The 20,137-nt window shown below is 36.1% G+C and overlaps 1 protein-coding gene across 2 annotated transcripts in view; it reads right to left on the reverse strand.

The window, feature by feature from the left end:
• The window catches only part of CNTLN (centlein), a 308,510-nt gene that overhangs the window by 90,883 nt on the left and 197,490 nt on the right, over positions 1-20,137 (reverse strand). The window contains exons 15-18 of one of the 2 annotated variants that reach the window (XM_047831088.1): positions 19,189-19,724; positions 5,248-5,425; positions 904-997; positions 600-823 (exon numbers count right to left, since the gene is read on the reverse strand). In XM_047831088.1, the coding sequence (XP_047687044.1) occupies positions 600-823; positions 904-997; positions 5,248-5,425; positions 19,189-19,724 (1,032 nt within the window). Of the gene's footprint in view, positions 1-599; positions 824-903; positions 998-5,247; positions 5,429-19,188; positions 19,725-20,137 lie in introns of both variants that reach the window. The other variant, XM_047831087.1, reaches the window with a different exon arrangement.

Raw genomic sequence — 20,137 nt, forward strand, 5'->3', positions numbered from 1 at the left:
AGCTCAGAGCCTGGAGCCTGTTTCAGATTCTGTGTCTCCCTCTCTCTGACCCTCCCCTGTTCATGCTCTGTCTCTCTCTGTCTCAAAAATAAATAAATGTTAAAAAATAAATAAATAAAAATAAAAATTACTTTCTACATTGATGAATTCTGACAAATTTTCAACAAAACATTTTTTATACAAGCAAATACCTTTAAGAACGGAGACTTAAGGAACAATCTTTTCCTTTCCATGTGCTTTAAGATTAAATTATGATAACCAGCAGTAAGTTATAATGTGTCTACAAATTATTGCAGAAAACTCAATTCAAAAAGCATAGGTAAATTATAAGAACACATTAAAATAGATATTTATGTTAAATTCTTCACATTTTATACTAGTACTTGTAAAGAGGAACTGAGGCAATTACTATTTAATAATTTGATTTATAATGATAAATTCTAAGTTTTAGACATGGGCAAATAAAGTGAGATAAATGCATTAATGAAGCCTGTCCTTAAAATGTTATAACACAACAATGAACAGGAACAACACATGTAAAACAAAATATCCACCTTGATAATATAGTCTATTATAATTGATTTTTAAGGTTCCTTTACCTTTATTGTCTGTCTGCTTGTCTGATATCGTTGATCAGATACTTGTTGCTGCTGAAGGAGTTTTTCATTTATTTCTTTATATTCTTTTACAGACAATTCCGCTGTTTTTTTGGCATTATGAAGTATGCTGTTTTGTTGTTGTAAAGATACAATACGTTCTCGTAATAAAATAATATTGCTATTTGACTTCTGGGAAGTTATATTTTTCCACTTTTCTCTGTTAACTATACAAAAATAATTTTCATAATATTTTTAAAAATACATTAAATTAAAAAGACATTGTTAATTTCATATACATTCTTACCTCTGGTAGGAACTGTTGTATGAGAACTCTTTTGTATATTGCCATTCTTCTTTTGAAAAGTTAGCTTTCTGGCATTCTTGCAATGAAAATAATCCTAAATTTGAAAGTTTTAATAAAAATTACATTATTACTCAATAACAACTTCAAGTGAATGAACATAGTAAATAATATTTCTTTACCTAAAATATATTTATTAAAAAATATATATATATTTATTTATTCAAACTCAAAAAAATCTAAACAAATTCTATAATTGATACCAAGAACTTATAAATGAACATAAATGTGCATTAAAGTTGACTTATCAACTAGCAGGCAGAAGATACAAATACAATCAACCCTGAATTAGTAGGAATTTAACCTGTGGGCAGTTTTAAAATCCAGGAGTAAATACAGTAAAAACAACAAAATTAAAATAAGAATAATTTAATATCTTATTCTCTGGGAACCTAGGTCCTTTTGTCAAATACTGTTATCTGTTGCATGGAGACTGATTAATCCCTTCTGACAAATAAAGCTGACAAATGCTGATGGTAATAAAGTAACTTTCCTTTAAATTGTATGTTTTCCTCAGGACATTCTAAAATGAAGACATGCCTTTTGTTCCAAAATATTTCACCAATTTTAAAAAGGACTGGAGGCAGGGGAGAGGGTAGGAGAAATGAGGAAAGGGAGTCAAAGGTAAAAGAAAAAAATTAATTTACTTGTCACAGTCAGCATTCCATTCTGGGATATGGATAGAGTTTTATAGCCCATTTACACAAGGATTTATTGAATATTAGGACTCCTAGAAACCATCTAATGCTTTATATATTTTTAGTATTTTTCATTGTATGTGTATATGTAAAGCTCTACATACCATTATTCAAAATGATGTGTGTTCTCTGGGGAAAAAAATATCCATAAATGCAGGAAAAGAAAATAAGTGACCAGAAAGCCTATTGCCTGGAAATAACCATGGTCAAAATTTTAGGATATTTTCATCTAGGTTATTCTGGAGAATGAACAAAAATGGCATTATACAAATTCATATTATATTGAGTCTGCTTTTTACCTTTACTATACCAGAAACATAAGATAGTGTTTTGATATTTTGAAACACAAATTAAAAAAAATTTTTTTCTTATCATTGCCCCAGGAATTTAAGATTTGTAATTAGAGATGCCAGCAGATTAAAAATTTTTTAAAATGCTTCTCCAAAGCAAAAATTTAAATAGGAACATGTTTCTAAAGTATTATAAATCATACTACTAAAATATGTGGTAATATCTAAGAATTTATTGGCTGGGAAACAGGCACATTACCAATCTAGAAAATTCTTTTAAAAAAGGATTTTTTTTTTCAGAGATCCCAATTCCAGAAAAAATAATTATAATAAAAATGGTAGAAAAAAATAAATTTTATCCAGTGTTACTTTGGCAATGAGCCAAATATTTTATCTAGGATAGGGTTTTCCTTTAAACCAATTACTTTTCCTTTGAACTTGTTTCATTCTCAAAATGTTTGTTTTTGAAATGCCTCATTTGAACTTTTTTAGAACCAGTATATCAGATATATGTATTTTTAAATGTTTCATTGCTATATTAGGCCTTAAGAGCCAGTCATGACACTATAAAAAATGTCCCAGACAGAACTACAAAATTACCAGTATTCGTCACCAGACCTGATATCAAGTTAACTGGATCTAAATTAAAAAGAACCATTTCTAGTATTATTACTTACTAAAATTTCAGAAAAAATTGTAAAAATTTTAAACTTTGAAATCAGCACACTTAAAGTGTCTTTTTAATATGGAAAAATGTTAAAGGAAACTCAAGGAACTCAAGATGAGAAATTTGAAGAAGCAAACCTAGGATATAGTATGTATCAATAATTTGCATCTTTTTTTTTTTTTTTTTTTTTTTTTTTTTTTTTTTGCTGAGTAGTATTACATGGAATGGATGTATCACAATTTACCATTCAACTATGGAAGAAAATTTTGGTTGTTGTCAGTTTTTCAGGTATTAGAAATAAAGTTGTTATGACCATTCATATACAGGATTTTGGGGGTAAACGCAGATTTTCATTTCTCTGGGATAAGTGTCCAAGAGAGAAATAGTTGGGTTGTATGATGTGCATGATTTGTTCTTTTCTTTTTTTTTCTTTTAAAGAAACTGCCAGTTGTTTCTCAGAGTGGGGTACCACTTTATATTATTATATGTGAGATCCAGTTTCTCTGCATCCTTGCCAGCATTCTGTTGTTTCCCAACAAAATCTTTATATATACAAAGTATGAGTCATTTGTCACATATATGGTTTGTAATACTTCCTTCCAGTCTATAGCATGTCTTTTTATCCTCTAAAGAGGTCCTTTCACGGAGCAAAATTTCTTAATTTTAATGATGTCTAACTTATTGATAATTTCTTCTAGGGATCATGCTTTTGATATCATCTCTAAAAATTATTCAGCAAGCCCTAAGTTCTAAAGATTTTTTCTTACGTTTCCCTCTAAAATTTTTATGATTTAATGTTATACACTTATATCTGTGATCCATTGCAAGCTAATTTTTGCACAAGGTGTGAGGTTCAGATATAGGTTCATTTTCTTGTCTAGGGATATCCAATTAATTACTCCAGCATTATTTATTGAAAAGACCATCCTTCCTCTATTGAATTGCTTTTGCCTCTCTGGCAAAAAATCAGTTGTTTATACTTGTGAATTCATTCTAGATTCTGTATTCCATTATGTAAAAAATAAACCTTTCTTCCTCTCATGGTGGGCGTTTGTTGTAATCAGTCTTGACATGACACTGAGTGGTAAGAATTGATGTCACAATCTTCACAAAATACTTATTTCTTATTAAAATTTCCATTTGGTTCTTTTTTTTATATCTTCTATTTCTTTGCTGAGACTTTCCATTGCATTCTAGAACATCTTGAGATGTTCTATTTTTTCATTTGTTTCAAGTCTGTTTGTGACAGTTTGTTGAAACATTTTTATGATGTCTTCTTTAAGATGCTTGTCAGGGGCGCCTGGGTGGCGTAGTCGGTTAAGCGTCCGACTTCAGCCAGATCACCATCTCGCGGTCCATGAGTTCGAGCCCCACGTCAGGCTCTGGGCTGATGGCTCAGAGCCTGGAGCCTGTTTCCCTTTCTGTGTCTCCCTCACTCTCTGCCCCTCGCCCATTCATGCTCTGTCTCTCTCTGTCCCAAAAATAAATAAATGTTGAAAAAAAATTTTTAAATGCTTGTCATGTAGTTCCAACATCTGTGTCATCCTGTTATTGGCTTCTGTTGATTGTCTTTTCATTCAAGTTGAGCTTTTTCTGATTTCTTGGTATAATGAGTAATTTTCCATTGTATCCTGGACATTTTGCCTATTTTATTTTAAGACTCTGGATCTTATTTATTTCTTCTAGCAGGCCTCCTCTTATACCACATTGGTGGAGCAAGGGAGCACCACCTCATTACTGCCAACTGGGAATGGGAAGTCCCCACCAAAGAGGTTGGGAGGAGCACCTCATTACTGCTTGGTGGAGGTGAAAGTTCAAATTCCCCAAAGGTTGATGCCATCCTGCCTGGGAGATGGAGCATGGACTTGTTTCTGCTCCTCACTTAGAGTCCAGTGACAAAGTGGGGAGTGGGGAGTAAGAGGCTTTATAGATACAGGAGGTGTGACAGTCCCCATCTCTGCCCTTGGCCTTTGAAATCACCCTGCAAGGAAGGGAGAGGGTCATCTTTCACTGATGGATGAACTCAGATGTCTAGCTCCTTATATGGCCTCTGATGACAAGATGGCAGGGAGTCATTACCATTGGGTCTTCATTTTGTCTTCTCTAACACCACCCTGATGGGTGGAGGAGAAGTTGGGGGTGACTCCTTAGAGCCAGGTGAGAGTAAAAGCCTAGGTTCCCCACTAGGTCTTTATCAATGTGAGTAGAGGTAGGTTTGCAATTTTTTCTGTGGTATTTGGGTAGAGTAGGGTGATTACTGTGTAAAAATTTTCTATCTTGCTTGGCTGCCCCTTTCTTGGTCCTTTAACAAGAGAGAACAGGGTTTTATTGGGGCCTTTCATCATTTGATGAAAGTGTTTCCAGGTGGCAGGTTTATTCAGCATCTAGGCTGGGATATATGAGGCAGAATTAAAACTCATAAAACTCACCAATCATACTGTTCCTTGAGTCTTGTGATTCCTAACTAGTCTTCTTAAGAAATTATTAAAAAGTTGAGTATTTTCACCGTATACTTCACAGAAAAAAAATTTTTTAAGGATGCAAATTAAATTATTAGCAACAAAAATAAGTTATGAAACATAAGATAAAATTAAAAACATAGCTTATAATCAAGGAACACTGTGTCATATACCTTTGTGGTCTTGCCATCTGTGTTTGAATATATTCGTACCATTTCTTTTCCTTGCGTTTGGCTACCTTCTGTTTGGTCACTTTGTTTCTGGTCTCTTCCATCTTCTATAGAACTTATTTTCTGGGATGTTTCTACAATAATTGTTCCTAAATTTTGAGAGGTCTGTGCTTCGGGATCACTGCTTTTGGGAAAAAGTGGGGAACATGAAACGCAAGAAGAAGAGTTGTTAAATGTACCCATTTTAAGTTCAAGATCAAATACTGTTCTAGCACATATTGCACTTAAAGCTAGAAGTTTAATTTGAACATTTACTGGTCCTCTAAATTAAGAAAAAAATTAGCCTAAACATGTTGTACAGTCTGTTATTTCTGTTAATTCTGTACATGACCTCAAACTTACTAAGACGAATAAATAAGTACAAGTAGGACTTCTTTAATTAACCTGATGGGACATCCACATTGGTGACTGAATTTGAACACCACTTACACAGAGACCTACTACTGCAGTAGAATGAGCAGCCTTAAGCAAGCACTGGCCTGGGACTAGAGTTCTGACTATATGGCCATTTCAGTTACTTACTGTCTCTGGACCATGTTTCTTCACCTGATAAATGTTATATTGCATCAGTGATCCTGATTTTTTTCACAACCAAATATCCTCTTTATTACAATTCCCTTAGGTATACCATATTTGAAAAGTATATCTAGCAAAGAAAAAGAGTATGCCTATTGAAAAACAATTCAACATCTTATTTACTTGTCATCTAAATGAAAAGAAAGTAAATGCCAAAAAGAAGTGTTTTACAAAATTGTAAAATCTCATCAACAAATTAGAATATCTAGTACCAAATGCCTGGTAGTGCCACTTCTGTAGTATTTCTACTAAGCGTTAACTTGGGAAGCACATGTTTTAATGCTGCCAGGATTGGAGCACTTACTACTTTCTGGGCCAGGGCAGAAAGCTTTAACGTTTCTCACAGGAAAGTTTTCCCTGAGTCTGAGACAAGTTTTGAATCTCCGAGGCTTTCACCCACTGATCTCAGTTCCATCTCTTATGTCCATTCATCATTCATTGCTAAGCACCAATTATGTGCCAGGCACTCTTCTAAGCACAAAGGATAAAGTACAAGGAATAAAGGAGACAAATATCTCTGCCCTTATGCAGCTTTCATCCTAAAGGGGTAGGTTCAGATAACAAGAAAAATAAGTAAAATTATGTTAATAGTTTGTATTAATGAGAAGGAAGATTGATTGAAAGTGCTGAGGTTGAGTAGAACATTCAAGTAAGTCTAATTCCTTTTCCACATGGATGATCTCTTAAATATTTGGATATGGTCATTTGATGCTTGAAACATCTCGTAAAAAAACATCCCTAGCTTATTCAAACATTCCTATTATGTGTGCTTTTGAGATGTTTTTTCAACCTGGTCACTCCACCTTATCTTGATGGAGCATTATGTCCAGAATTCAATTTCATATTCCAAGGATACTATGTGAATTACTTAGTACAATTTTTGGTAGATGCAGACTAAAATTATGCAAGCTTTCTGGAATGTACATTGTACTGTAGACTCAAACAAGATTTAATTAAAACTTCCTAAAATATTTTTATGTATACTATTGCAAAGTCCCATATTTTCCCCATTGTATAGTTGAGCAACTGGCTCTTCCAGCTAAGTAATGGACCCTGTAGTCTTCTGTGTAACTCTATCTTCCCAGTCTATTGCTATCTTTGGGGATTTTTATTCTATTTTGTAAAGTACTTTTTACCCCTTTCTCATGTCATGTTATCCACAAGTTTGATAAACATGGTTTGTTGAAATTCTGTTTTTCAAGGTATGAACAACTCTTCCTGAAAATCACCCATCACTGAATTGGGCACTGATAAGTTATTTGTGTATCAGGACCCACAAAATGCAGGCTGTGCCAGTGGCCTGGCCTCTACCAGAAATCTGAACGAAGTGAGCTGCATTTATAGTAAACACCTGTTCTGAATAATAGTAATTTGCAATAGCTGAACTTTTTGTTTCATGGAAGAAAGCTTTATTAATTATAAGGGAAAGGAAATATAAGGAATTAAGCAACTATAGTAAACATAAAGAGGGAGAGAAGTATAGAGAAGAACAAAGAAGGCTTAATACATCAAATCATGTACTCACAATATCCAACTTTCTGGCTAGGGAAGCCCTGCAATGAACTGCCAGGTTGGAGGCCCGGTTGAGGGTCCTGGGTGATTGAGGGTCCTGGGCCAGCGTCCTCCCCTCAGGTAAGACTTCCAACTAGCTATTCCAGCCAGGGTGATACATATACTACCCATGTGTGATTTATGATTAGTCATTAAGTTTGCCTAAGTGCAGTCCAGAGCGAGCTGGTTTTTCTCTGTTTCTCTTATCATATCTCACAATCTTAGGAGGCTGGGTGTCTGCATAGTCCTCTTCACTCCCTGATCCATTCCAGGGGGCCAGCATGGTCTGGCTCAAGGAGAGGCAAGTTAATCCCTCCTGGCATCAGAAACAGAAGGACCAGTTCCAATCCTGAGGCCAGATATGGAAAGCCAACAAAGCCCTCCATGATTGTGTATGTGCAGATCTAGGCAGAAATGCGTGACAGGTCACACAAAACAACGTCTATACAGAACACCTCACTGTCAAGGAAACCTAATACACACCAATCACAATCCTCCAACACAGCTTTAGCTAACTTACTTTACTCTACAGACCAGGACATACTGGTCATATAAAAATCAATCAATCAATCAATCAATCAATCAATCCCTAACCTCCCAGCCAACCAATCAATCCCTAACCTCCCAGCCAACTATGCCCTGTTTCTGCATTGCTTCTTCTATAAAACTCCTTCTTGCCCAAAACCCTTAGGAAGAGTGCACCATAGATTGCTAGGCAGTATACTCCCTCATTCCATGGATTGTTTTCACTTGAATGAAGGACTTCACACTCATTTCTAAACTGTATTATTTTTGTCATTTGATAGCATGTTTTTGTAATACTGCTCAACTATGAAAAATAAATAGTCATAAATATATAAATACTAACAAGGTCATAATTATATAATAAAGTATTTTATATTCATATATGAAGGACAAAGTTCTGCTTTTCTCAGTATTCAAGTAAATTTCTTATATTTCAGACTATGAAAAGCTAAAAGAAATAGAATGTTCTAAAGTCCTGAAGGTCCACTGTGGGATTTCTAATTGTTTGAGTATTTTTTGCAGCTGAGTGATTCCTGAGAGTGTTCTGTCAGGCAGGAAATATAACACTTAATCCTCACAATGTAAAATCAAGTTCACTGCTAAGCAACTTAAATGACAATCTTATGTTTTAAGAGATACTGTATGATTCATCTCCCCAAATATGTGACCATCTGCACGTGTACCAATACGATGAAATTAGAACTGACTGTGTTACTTAGCTTTCATGTATCTATTCACACATACATACTCATGCATGAGTAAACTGCACCACTTCTATTATGAAGAGTGTGGTAGTATCAACTGGTGAGACATAATTAGCTGAAACTAGGATTTCCTTGAAGACAGATAAATGATTAGTGGGTTTTAAGCTGAGTGGGATTTTATCTCTAATGGCTTTTGAGAACAAGGAAGAAAACCTTAGGAGTCAAAAAGAAATGGGAATGCAGATTCATCCTTCTTCCTCACCTTCATCAATTTGTTTGCAAGGTTTTTTTTTTTTTTTAACCTGTATGAAGACGAGGGCTTGACCCAATGATCATTTAAAACAGTGGTTCCTGGGGCACCTGGGTGGCTCAGTCGGTTGAAAGTCCAACTTTGGCTCTGGTCATGATCTCATGGTTTGTGAGTTCAAGCCCCTGCATGGGGCTCTCTGCTGTCAGTGCAGAGCCTACTTCAGTTTCTCTGTCTCCCTCTCTTTTTGCTCCTCCCCGACTTGCACTCACGCATGCCCTTTCTCTCTCTCAAAAATAAATAAACAGTTGAAAAACAAAAACAAAAGAGTGGTCCCCAAACTTGTCTACATATTGGAATCAGCTGGAGAGCTTAAAAAATAGTGAAGCTGTGGTAGAATCCCCTCTCTCAGGAATATGGTACGAAAAGACCATAGGGAAGGCAACCAAAGGGAAAGGCAACCTGGCTGTGTGCATATGTGATGTCCCTCAGGTCCCCGTAACATGAGAGCACCCAATCAGCCTGTGTGTTTATGCGTTACCCATATATGGGAGACAAAGAAATAGAAAATGCATAAAAGACTACACCACGTGGCATTCAGGGCTTAGCTATTCAGGTACAAACTCTCTGAGCCCATGACAGCACAAATAAACTCGCTTCCTGGTAAGAAAAGCCTCGGTGTCATGACTCTTTGTGCAAGAGTCCTTCTACAAAGCTTGCATCCCACCACAGAAGTTATGATTTAATTATTCTGGGGTGTGGCCTATGTAGAGGCTGCTTTCAGGCAACCAACCTGAACAAAAGAAATCTGAGTGAGGATGAAGGGCCCACAGTGACCCCCAAACCCCCGGCTGAATACAAATAGGCCCATTAGGCAACTCACCAAGATATATGTAAGTCCTAGCTGACCAATGGGCTACTTACACTTGGGCACAGGTACCAAAAAAGGAAAATTCCATACATTCCCATACCTCCTCTCCTTCCCCATTTAACTACAGCCCCCCACCATTGTCTTGTGGGAGACAGTCTCTCCTTTGCTGTCCTGCCTGCTGCTCCCTTGTGGGGTATTCAGTAAACATCTCTCTCTTTTGTTCTGCCTTGAGTGAATTCTTTTACCATCTATACCCCCAGTTTCCACTCAATGGGGCTGCCCCACATTTGGTGGCCTCCATCCGATTGGAAAACCTCACATCTGAGCTTTGGAATCTTTATAAAATTCAGATAAATCTAACAGATGCAAACAAGTTTGAGAAAGACATTTTAAGATAAATTTCAGTTCTATGTCTCTGATTAAGAAATCTCCTACTTGTAAGGATGCCTTCCTCACTATACCAGCAAGAGATAGAGTACTCTAAATCCCTAGAAACTCTTACCAATGGCTAAGACAAGGACTTAAATCTGCATAACAACTTTACCCTTGTATACTGTGCTTTTCCTGATAACCTCCTGTGACAGACTCCTCACCCTCAACATCTTTTGTCTTTAGCTGAAGATAGTTTCAAGGTGATGGCATCAGTCATTTGGGGGAGTTACTCAGTTTTCCTGGGTCTCTCCCATATAAATAAGAGGTATACATGTTATTAAACTTTTTCCTGTTAATCTGTCTTATATCAATTTCATTATTAGACCAAAGACTCTAGACTTAAGGAAGAAGGGAAAACATTTCTGCCCCTACAGTTTTGGCAACCTGTGAAGGGACCATCACGACTCACTCCAGGGATGCTGCAGCTGACAGATTCTGAATTTTGGGACACAAGCTGGCAGAAGTTAAGAATTCTTACCCATCAGTCTCCTGGATCTCTGCATGTAGGGTCTGATGGAAGTGAGAATGGTAAGAGTCCTTATCTAAATTTAGACTAGCAGGAGACAATATTTGTGGAGCTTTTTGGTAAAATTTGGTCCTTAGGTAAAAATTTGTTATGAGCACTCTTGTTTTCTATTGATCCCTTTCCTCTCAGACTTGATAATTGCTTTCTTTTGTCTCTGTCATCTTATTCTGTGTCTTTAGAGCTTGGCTTTATGTCAGTGAGAATATTCTGTCTTTAAGTCTGTCAATGGCCAGACGAGAGATCCTTTGAATTGGAAAAACTTCTGTAATTGATTTTTTTAAAAATTTTTTTAACGTTCATTTATTTTTGAGACAGAGAGACAGAGTATGAACGGGGGAGGGTCAGAGAGAGAGGGAGACACAGAATCTGAAACAGGCTCCAGGCTCTGAGCTGTCAGCACAGAGCCCGACGCAGGGCTCAAACTCACTGGCCGCGAGATCATGACCTGAGCCAAAGTCGGACACTCAACCAACGGAGCCACTCAGGTGCCCCGAATTTTTTTTTTTTTAGAAAACCCTTATCTTAAATAATTGTCTTATTGGTACCTATGGAAAGACCAAATTAAAAAGTGGACACAAAGAAGTGTAACAGCTAGCCCTAAGGATTTCCTTGACAATATGAAATAACAGAAATTATATTCAGAACGAAAATTAGAGTCCATATCTGTGAGAATGATTCATTTTTAGAAATACCAAATAAAAGTTGTGCTGTCTAGTTAACAAAAGGTTTACAACCTATTGGAAATATGTATGAACCCCTCCCTCCCCTGACCAACAAATGAGTCCCAAGCCCTTAGACACTTCACTTCCTGGTTCTTCCCCACTCCATTTCATGGGCTTATTTTTCTCGGGCTTTGCTATGAGCATGCACCAAAGAACTGAAGTCTCTGTGTCACCTCAAGAATGTACATTTGTTCCAATCAGACTACTTTTTGCCTTACACAGGCATAGGCAATGTCAGGGTAAGGCTATCATCTCTGTAGCACTCAGCCAATGAGGAATCAGGGGAGGGACTTGCACACTAGGAGATAAATTGCCTTTCCAAGTGTGCTTGTCCATCAGACACCCGCTCTTGCAAGAACGTTGATTAAAGCCTTGCTTCACTGTGCTCCCAGTATCTGTGTCTCTCCTTTGATTGGGTCAGTGGGCTTATTTGTCACAATATCTAAAATAAATTCCACATTCTTCCACACCCATTTATCTCCAATTCCCTGTTCCTGGCCTTCTAGAATATCTTTCGGCTATCTGGGACTCTTGTTTAAATCTTCCCACCTCTCTGCAAGTTTCTACAAAACCAGAAATGTGGCTCTGGCAGCAATTCAGAGCTCACCGGTCACCAACCCTCAGACCTCACCTATTCAACTCAAACTGCTTGTAGTATTGGGACACTGGAAACAGAATTGTCCTGCACTTAAGAAAAAGGAAAAACTTAAATTACCCTGGACCTCTAATAAGAAGCAAGTATGTCCCAAAAACTCCATCTTGGAGAAAACTTACTTTCTCTATGCCTTTGTGATAGAAGTTTTATGCCCCCATCTTCTGTAGGACCTAAGAGCCATTCTTTAAAATGCAAACATTGGGGATAAGTTTCTCATCAAAAAAGAAAAGGGAGGTGGATATTTGGAAAATTGGGCAAATGAAATACTAAAGATCCAAGAGGTACCTAAAACAAAAGTCATTAAGGCGGACATAACTCCTACTATTTCCCTCTATCAGTCTTTACCTGAATGCTCACATTTCACTAATTCTTTGTCTGAACTGCCTTTCCACTCTGAAGAGACTATTAAACAGTTACCTTTTAAAACAAAATCACTTGCGACTGGGGGCAATACTCCTCAGCTATCTTCCACTCCTTGGTCAAAGGCTGAATTAAGAGCCATAGTTAAAGAATTTCTTAAACTAAGGGAGAACCCTCAAAAGCTGTTGTAAATGGGTTACTTCCTGTGATTGGTGGAAAGATTAAAAAAGCAGAATATTAGGGGCATCTGGGTGGCTCAGTTGGTTAAGCATCCGACTTCAGCTCAGGTCATGATCTCATGATTTGTGAGCTTGAGTCCCATGTCAGGCTCTGTGCTGACAGCTCAGAGCCTGAAGCTTGCTTCAGATTCTGTGTCTCCCTCTCTGCCCCTCCTCCCACTCCTGCTTGCGTGTGCTCTCTCTTTCTCTCAGAAAAATAAACATTAAAAAAAATTTTTAAAAAGCAGAATATTAGATCCACAAAAGTTTTCATAAATGGATTACCTCCTGTGATTTGGTGGGTAGATTAAAAAAATAGAAATTAGATGGGAAGCTATGAGTCTGACTGAATTTGTGAATAAAGCTGATATTCAGTGCTTGACAGGAATTTTTTTTTTAGGGCTTCTCTCCTAAACTAAATATACCCAGAGGAGAAGAAAAACATTCAACATAGTTGGATGGGTGTGACAGTTCTTAGATACCTTGTAGCAATTCTTTGAGGAATTCAAACAGCTGTCCTTGTTTTAAAACATCTAGTCTTTATAGGACCTTAGGTAAGGTTCCAGAAATAATTAAAAGTCCACCAATCCTTTTTACCATTCCCCAAACCTCTGCTATTTATTTCAAAAGGCTTGTAAATATTGGCCTTGGGAAACCAAAGTTCTTCTTAAAGGAACTTGCATTCCTTCCCTGTGCCTTTGAGATGTAAATGTTCTACAAACTTCAAGGAGGTAATTCTTATCAGAAGAACAAAAGGGGAAAAGGTCATTTGAAATTTAGGCAAATAGGGGCGCCTGGGTGGCTCAGTCGGTTGAGCATCCCACTTCAGCCAGGTCATGATCTCGCGGTCCAGGAGTTCGAGCCCCACGTCAGGCTCTAGGCTGATGGCTCAGAGCCTGGAGCCTGTTTCCGATTCTGTGTCTCCCTCTCTCTCTGTCCCTCCCCCGTTCATGCTCTGTCTCTCTCTGTCCCAAAAATAAATAAACGTTGAAAAAAAAAATTAAAAAAAAAAAAAAAGAAATTTAGGCAAATAAAAAATCAATGTCTTCTCCACAAATATTAGTAAAAACAAAAAAAATCGTTAGCCATCTGAACAGATAAATTTAACTCATTTCTACTGTTCTTTTAATAGTAAGTTCTACATTTTCATACCTGTCTCATGTCTAAAATTTTAAGGTCTCTGTATGTCTGTATATGTATGCTGTAGATTTGTGATATTTTTCTGCCTCCAGATGATATTACCAAAATTAACTTGAAAAATAGCTCTATTTAATTCACATAAAGAAAATTAAACACTTATATAAATTGAATTCTCAGAAATTAACAAAAATGGACCCATATGTTTCTCAAGTTCACATGACTTGGTATAATCTTTGGTAAATAAAAACTAGTTTAAGTTTGTTGGTTTCATTAAAATAGGTATGTCTTTAGATTTATCAACATTGAATATAATGCAGAGATACAAATTTTATTCTGCCTTGGTTTACTAGTCAAATAACTTCATGTTGTATCTCTTACGAAATTTATCAGCAAGGATAACTTAGGGTGATGGCTGGCTGTGTCTAATGTCTCATGAAGCTTTCAGTGGTAGTCTAAACATAATTATTGGAAGCGAGTGATTAAGATAGACATTAGTAGTGGTAAGAGTTTTTAGGTAAACTTTTTAACAGAGATTACATTTAACAGTATGTGTTCTTAAAAACAGTTCCCCAAATATCTTAGGTAAGTTGAACCTTTAAAGTTTTGCTAACTTAAATTCAGAGAAATTCACTGAATATCTAGATCATTTCCAAATAAGATAATATAATTACTAAACATGGGCCTATCTACTTCTGGTTGTTACAGAGGAATTAAAGAACTATTTGGGTCTCTTAGTAAACATGTCTTGTTGCATATTGAAAGACTGTACATTATGGAATGTACTCATAAATTTGGCAATCTAAAGAATGCTGTTGCAACACACAGTTCACAATTGCTTACTTAGTTTTCACTAGAAATTAAGGTTTCTAAGGGTTAGGAATTCTAATTAATAAATGTAACTAAAACTGTTAGAAATAATATGAAAAACATCTCTAAATGCAAGAAAAGTAAGATATATGTTTCCAGTTAAAAAAAAAAAAGGAATAGAAATGCATTTTGTTGAATGAAAATAAAGTAAATATCTCAACATAAAACTGGTTATTTAAAAATGGAAAAGAGGAAAATCAAGACAGAATCTGAAACTTGTAGAAAGTCTGTGGAAAGGAACCTTTAGAAAGGAATTTTATGGATGGACAGGACTGGCTAAGATAAAGATTAACTTAATTGAGTGAATTTTAATATCAAAAGGCAGCTGCTACAATTTTACAAATTGATTCTGTCTCTGGTAAAAGGATAACGTTTTCTTGACTATCTGTGTATTCTTCATAAGAGACTGTGAAAGGTTCTTCTTTACCTTTTAAACTAATCTACCTTGAAGGCAAAGATTTTGTGTTTTTATCAAAATAATTCCCTGTGCTTTGTTATTTTTATAATCAGGTTTTTGATTATTTAAATAAACCTAGTCCTCTTGATACTAAGAAAGAAGTTTTGCTGAGAACTATGTGAACGTCTGTATTTGCCTGTGAAGTTTTTGTCTTGTCCCTTAAACAGATAACTAAGTATTATCTCACAGTGACCCATGATCAAGTGGCCAAAACGTTTTGATATTCTTGACAAACTTCCCCAAATCAAATTCTAAATGAAGTCTTTCTGACCTGGAAGAAACTCAGATATTTCAGAAGGTCCCTGGAACATTTCAAAAAATGTATTAAGCTAATTAGGCTGACTTGATATGTTAAATTATATGGGAAGTGTTGTCAAATAAGTGATGCTAAACTTTTTTGGTTATATTTGTGTAGATATATGTTATTAATTTAAGTGTACTGGAATTTGCGTGAAATTCCTAAAAATCTGATTTGTCCTGACATAATGTTATCATTTATAATTCGAGTTGTTATCTTGAAATATTATATATTACAGAAATAACCAAATTTCCTTGTTAACTGCATTTTAAAAAAATGTTTATTTATTTTGAGAGAGTGTGAGCAGAGAAGGGGCAGAAAGAGAGGGGGAGAGAGAGTCAGTCCCAAGCAGGCTCTGCTCTGTGAGTGCAGAGCCTAACGTGGGGCTCAATCCCATGAACTATGAGATCATGACGTGAGCTGAAACCGAGTCTGAGGCACACCAGAATGAGCCACTCAGGCACCCCTCCTGTCAACTGCATTGTAAGGAACTCTCACCAGATCTTTAACCATGGCCATTTTTTTTAACTCTTTGTTATTTACGGACTTATTGTTTTACACTGAAACTTTTGCAAAAATGTTTGGAAAATGCTTGATCTCCAAGGAGACTCATGGAAAATATTCCAAAATACAAGTTTCTAATACCTTTAAGATCATAAAACTGGATAAGAGTTTCCAGAACATAAGGGGAAAATTGGATTCAAGCAGAACAAAAATTAGTAACATGGGACTTAATGAACTGATAAGGATGATTATAAGTTTTGTGACTTTGTTTTATTGCTAATTTTTTAAATGTTGTGTTTTTCCAGATTTAAGAAAACTTTTCCTCTTAAGTTAGCAAGGACTTACAGCAATTTGGTAAAATGGACCTGTGTAAACAATTGAAACATCTTTTTCTCCTTAAATGATCCCTCCAGAATTTGGAAACTCTTAGTGAACATTCTTATATTTTCATGGCAATCTATTTTTTTTTTTTTGGCATAAATTCAATAAGAATCTGTTCTCTTGGTAACATGACATAATTGGAAACAATGAGTATATTACCAAAGTTGTGACTGGAATGTCATATTTTAGAGAGGTATGCAAAGACTCAGATTATGACCAGACAGCTTTAAGGAAGAAAGGTGACTTTATGGAGTCAATAAAACTTCTTGAAAAAACATCCTGGTAGCTTGTTTACAGGGTTCCTGGCAGCCATACCAGGTAAGCAAGGATGGTTACTTCCCAGCAGGTGAAGAAACCTCAGGATATTTGAAGGACTTCAAGAAGAGAGAAATTTACCCCAATCTATTGCTATTGCAAGCAATTCCAGTGGCAAATCCTTGGATTGGCATCTTGGCCTTGAGAAGCTTTGAAAAGTTCAGTCTGAAAATCCTTATGAAAAGTTTCAGCAAAACAGATTTAAGAAGAGTCTATACAGTCAACCACTATTCTTTGTTGGACTTAGGTAAATAATCAGGCCAAGTTTATTGAAACTAGGTTTGTTTTGCAAACAAATTAACCTTAATTTGGCTGTCTTTAGTAGAAATTAAGGTGATTTAAAAGAGAATAATTATGTTTCAATAACACACCTTTGTGAATATTAGATTCTAGTTCTGATTAATTACCTTGAGGGTTTGTTGTTTACCTATAAACTAGATGGAATCCTGAATTCTTCTGGTTTCCTCAAATATCTGGCTATGACTCTCCAAACTAACGTTTCCACTTGGAATCAAACTAATCACTGAGAACTAAAACTGCCTTTCCCCCCCCCCCCCCCCCAAAGCTCTGCAAAATGAAGCTAGATCACTTCATATACACTTCAGAGAAACCACCACAATAGCTCATGTTTAGATAATCTTCATGCCTATTGCTGTGTGGGCCACTCAGAAAGTTTACCTAAACAACCAATGACATCACTGGAGATATTCAAACTGCAAAGATGCTTCAGCCCCTACCTCTAGAAATGTCTTCTCTCCACTGGCTGCCTTCAGGATTCAAGATTAATTTTATAGTCTGCTCTAATCATTAACCTCTGTTTTTATTTCACTTCCATAGAAATGCCTTTTTAAATGCCTCATTTCTCTCACAAAATAGGCCTAACTTTGGGAGCCCACCTGCAAGACCCACCTGCTGAAATAAGACACAACTGTTTAACTAAACTGACCTATTCTCAGGACTGTGACACTGGTTCTGTGAGATATGAAGCAATCAATCTGTCAGCTTAGCTTCTGGACTGTGAAACTTCTCGGGGAATTTTCAAAGGTGTGATAGTAGGGGAACAGAATTTGCCACCCGCAAATATGTCTCTTTGGCATACGAATTACTTTTAGGAAACAACAGACATAGGACAAATTCTGAGAATCAAGTAGAAGTTACCCTTTTCTAAGAGACACTGGCATGCATAAGGAAAATCTCCATTTGTAAGGGTGTAGGCTTCCTTATACCAGGAAGCGATGGATGAGTCTAAATCTGTAAAAATTCTTGCCAATGAAGAAGACAAGGGCTTAACTCTGCATAAGAACCTTACCCTTGTTTATTATGCTTTTCCTGATAACCTCCCATAACTGACACTCTGACCTCATCTTCTTTTGTCTTTAGCTGAAGGTGGTATTGAAGGTGATGGTTTTGGCTGTTTTGGGGGGAGTTACTCAGTTTTCTTGGGCCTCTACCATGTATACAGGAGGTATGCATATTATTAAACTTCCGATACTTTTTCTCTTGTTAATCTTTCTTAAATCAATTTCATTATGAGACCAGCCAAAGAACCTAGAAGGGAAGAAGGGAAAACTCTTCCACCCCTACACCATCCAGGGACATACCAAATCTGAAACACATGTCTTTTGGGGATTAAAAAAAAACAAACTTAGACAAATAAAAGGAAATACATGCCACTATAAAACAAGACAGAATTATGAAAATAGTTCTATTTGTCTGTTGGCAACTCTGGCAACACTGAACTTCCCTATTACATAGATACAAAAAGAGGTGTTCTACTATCCACCTGCCTTTGTGGTTTTACTGATGTGCTTCAAGTACATATACGAATGTATAGCCAGGGGTAAGGAAAAGAAATATTATAGATTTTTAGTATTCTCCTGTTGCTATTCACTAGGTGTTATATAACTTAGGACCAGGAATTTATAGAGCTTTAACTTTAAAGAACTGATTTTTAACCACCATTCAATTAAAGTTAGTACAATGACTTTGCATAATACATACATGAAATAATTAGTGAAGATGGTTCTTAATTTAAAGGATGTTAAACAGCTTGTAGACATCTGGTAACAAGCTGAAATGGGTCATTCAAAATTTATCTAACTAAATTAAGGGGGAAAAATGTTTCTCCTCCCAGGTTGGCATGTCACAAGATAACTAAACCGACTTAGTAGGCTTGCCTGGGAATCCTTAGCTGTCAGTGGTGAATATGCAAAGGGCCAGCAAATTAAATCAACCTGCCAAACTGTCAATTTCAAGCCTCATGACTGCATGAAAATAGCATCACTGGAAGAAATCAAGCATTGCCTTCTTTTGGGTTTCCTGGCACCTATTCAAATACTCATGCAGTTGTGGCTAATTTTGCATGCAAATTTCAGTCAATAAGCTCAGAACAAGACCTCCCAAGATATTTCAAAGGATCTGACAGTATTTTTTCTGAATACCAAATCGACAGTAGTTGAAATTCAATCTCCATTTGCTGGTGCTTTACATATGCACAGTGTCCCCACCACAGAGCTAAGTTAATGAGAGCCTTACCTGCTTTCACTCACATCCTCCCAGCCGTCCTTGCTGAGGTTCTCAAACACATTGCTCATAACCTTGATGGAGTGATTGAGAACAGTGTGGTAACGGCCCACGGGGCACTTTTTCTTGGCGGCTTTAAATTTAACCTTGGTAGTGGTTGTCTTACAATCATATTGTCCAGACCTCACTTCCGTGGTGGCCATCTCAGATTTAGCTTTGTCTGCTAATTGCTGCAGTTTCTCCATTGAATTCTTCAGCTCTTCATTTTCATTTCTCAAACCATTAGCTTCTGCCACTTGTCTCCTTAGGGAAGTGACTTCTCTCTCCAGCTCACTGATTTTTACTTGAAGTCCAGCTTTATCTTTTTCTACTTCTTTACTCCCCCTTTGTAGCTGTTCTAGCTCTTTTTCCCTGTCCTCTGCATCTTCCTGTTGCTGCTTTAAGAGTGATTGCAGGAAGTCATTTTCTTTCATTAATTTTTTATTCCCTTCTTTTAATTTTCTTGACCTTTTCTCAAAAGATTTTAGCCGACTTTCCAATTCAATGACCTAAACATTAGAGTTTAATTTATTCTTTTAAAAGTCCAAAAACCATAATCTGCTGTATATTTTTTATCATTTCTAATTTATGAAAATAAAATTACACTTAGCACAAGGACAAAATAAATCTAAAGTACTTAATTTCTAAATAATTCTAAGGTGGTGTAGATAAATACATTATAAAATGCAATAATACATCTGTTAAATAAAGGACAGATGGTAAAAGAAGTTAAAATTCTACACAAAGTGACACAGAACTAAGTATGCTAAAAAACTTTGCAGTTTTCTGACATAAGCACTTTAGCTATGTAGTCTAATTATTGTGAAAACATATTTTCAGAGAAAAAAACAATTTATACAAAATCTAAAAATAGATACATAGAGAAACTTTATTAATAAAATAACAATTTTCTTCAATATCT

Source organism: Prionailurus viverrinus, chromosome D4, assembly GCF_022837055.1.
Source record: "Prionailurus viverrinus isolate Anna chromosome D4, UM_Priviv_1.0, whole genome shotgun sequence".
NCBI lineage: Eukaryota > Metazoa > Chordata > Mammalia > Carnivora > Felidae > Prionailurus > Prionailurus viverrinus.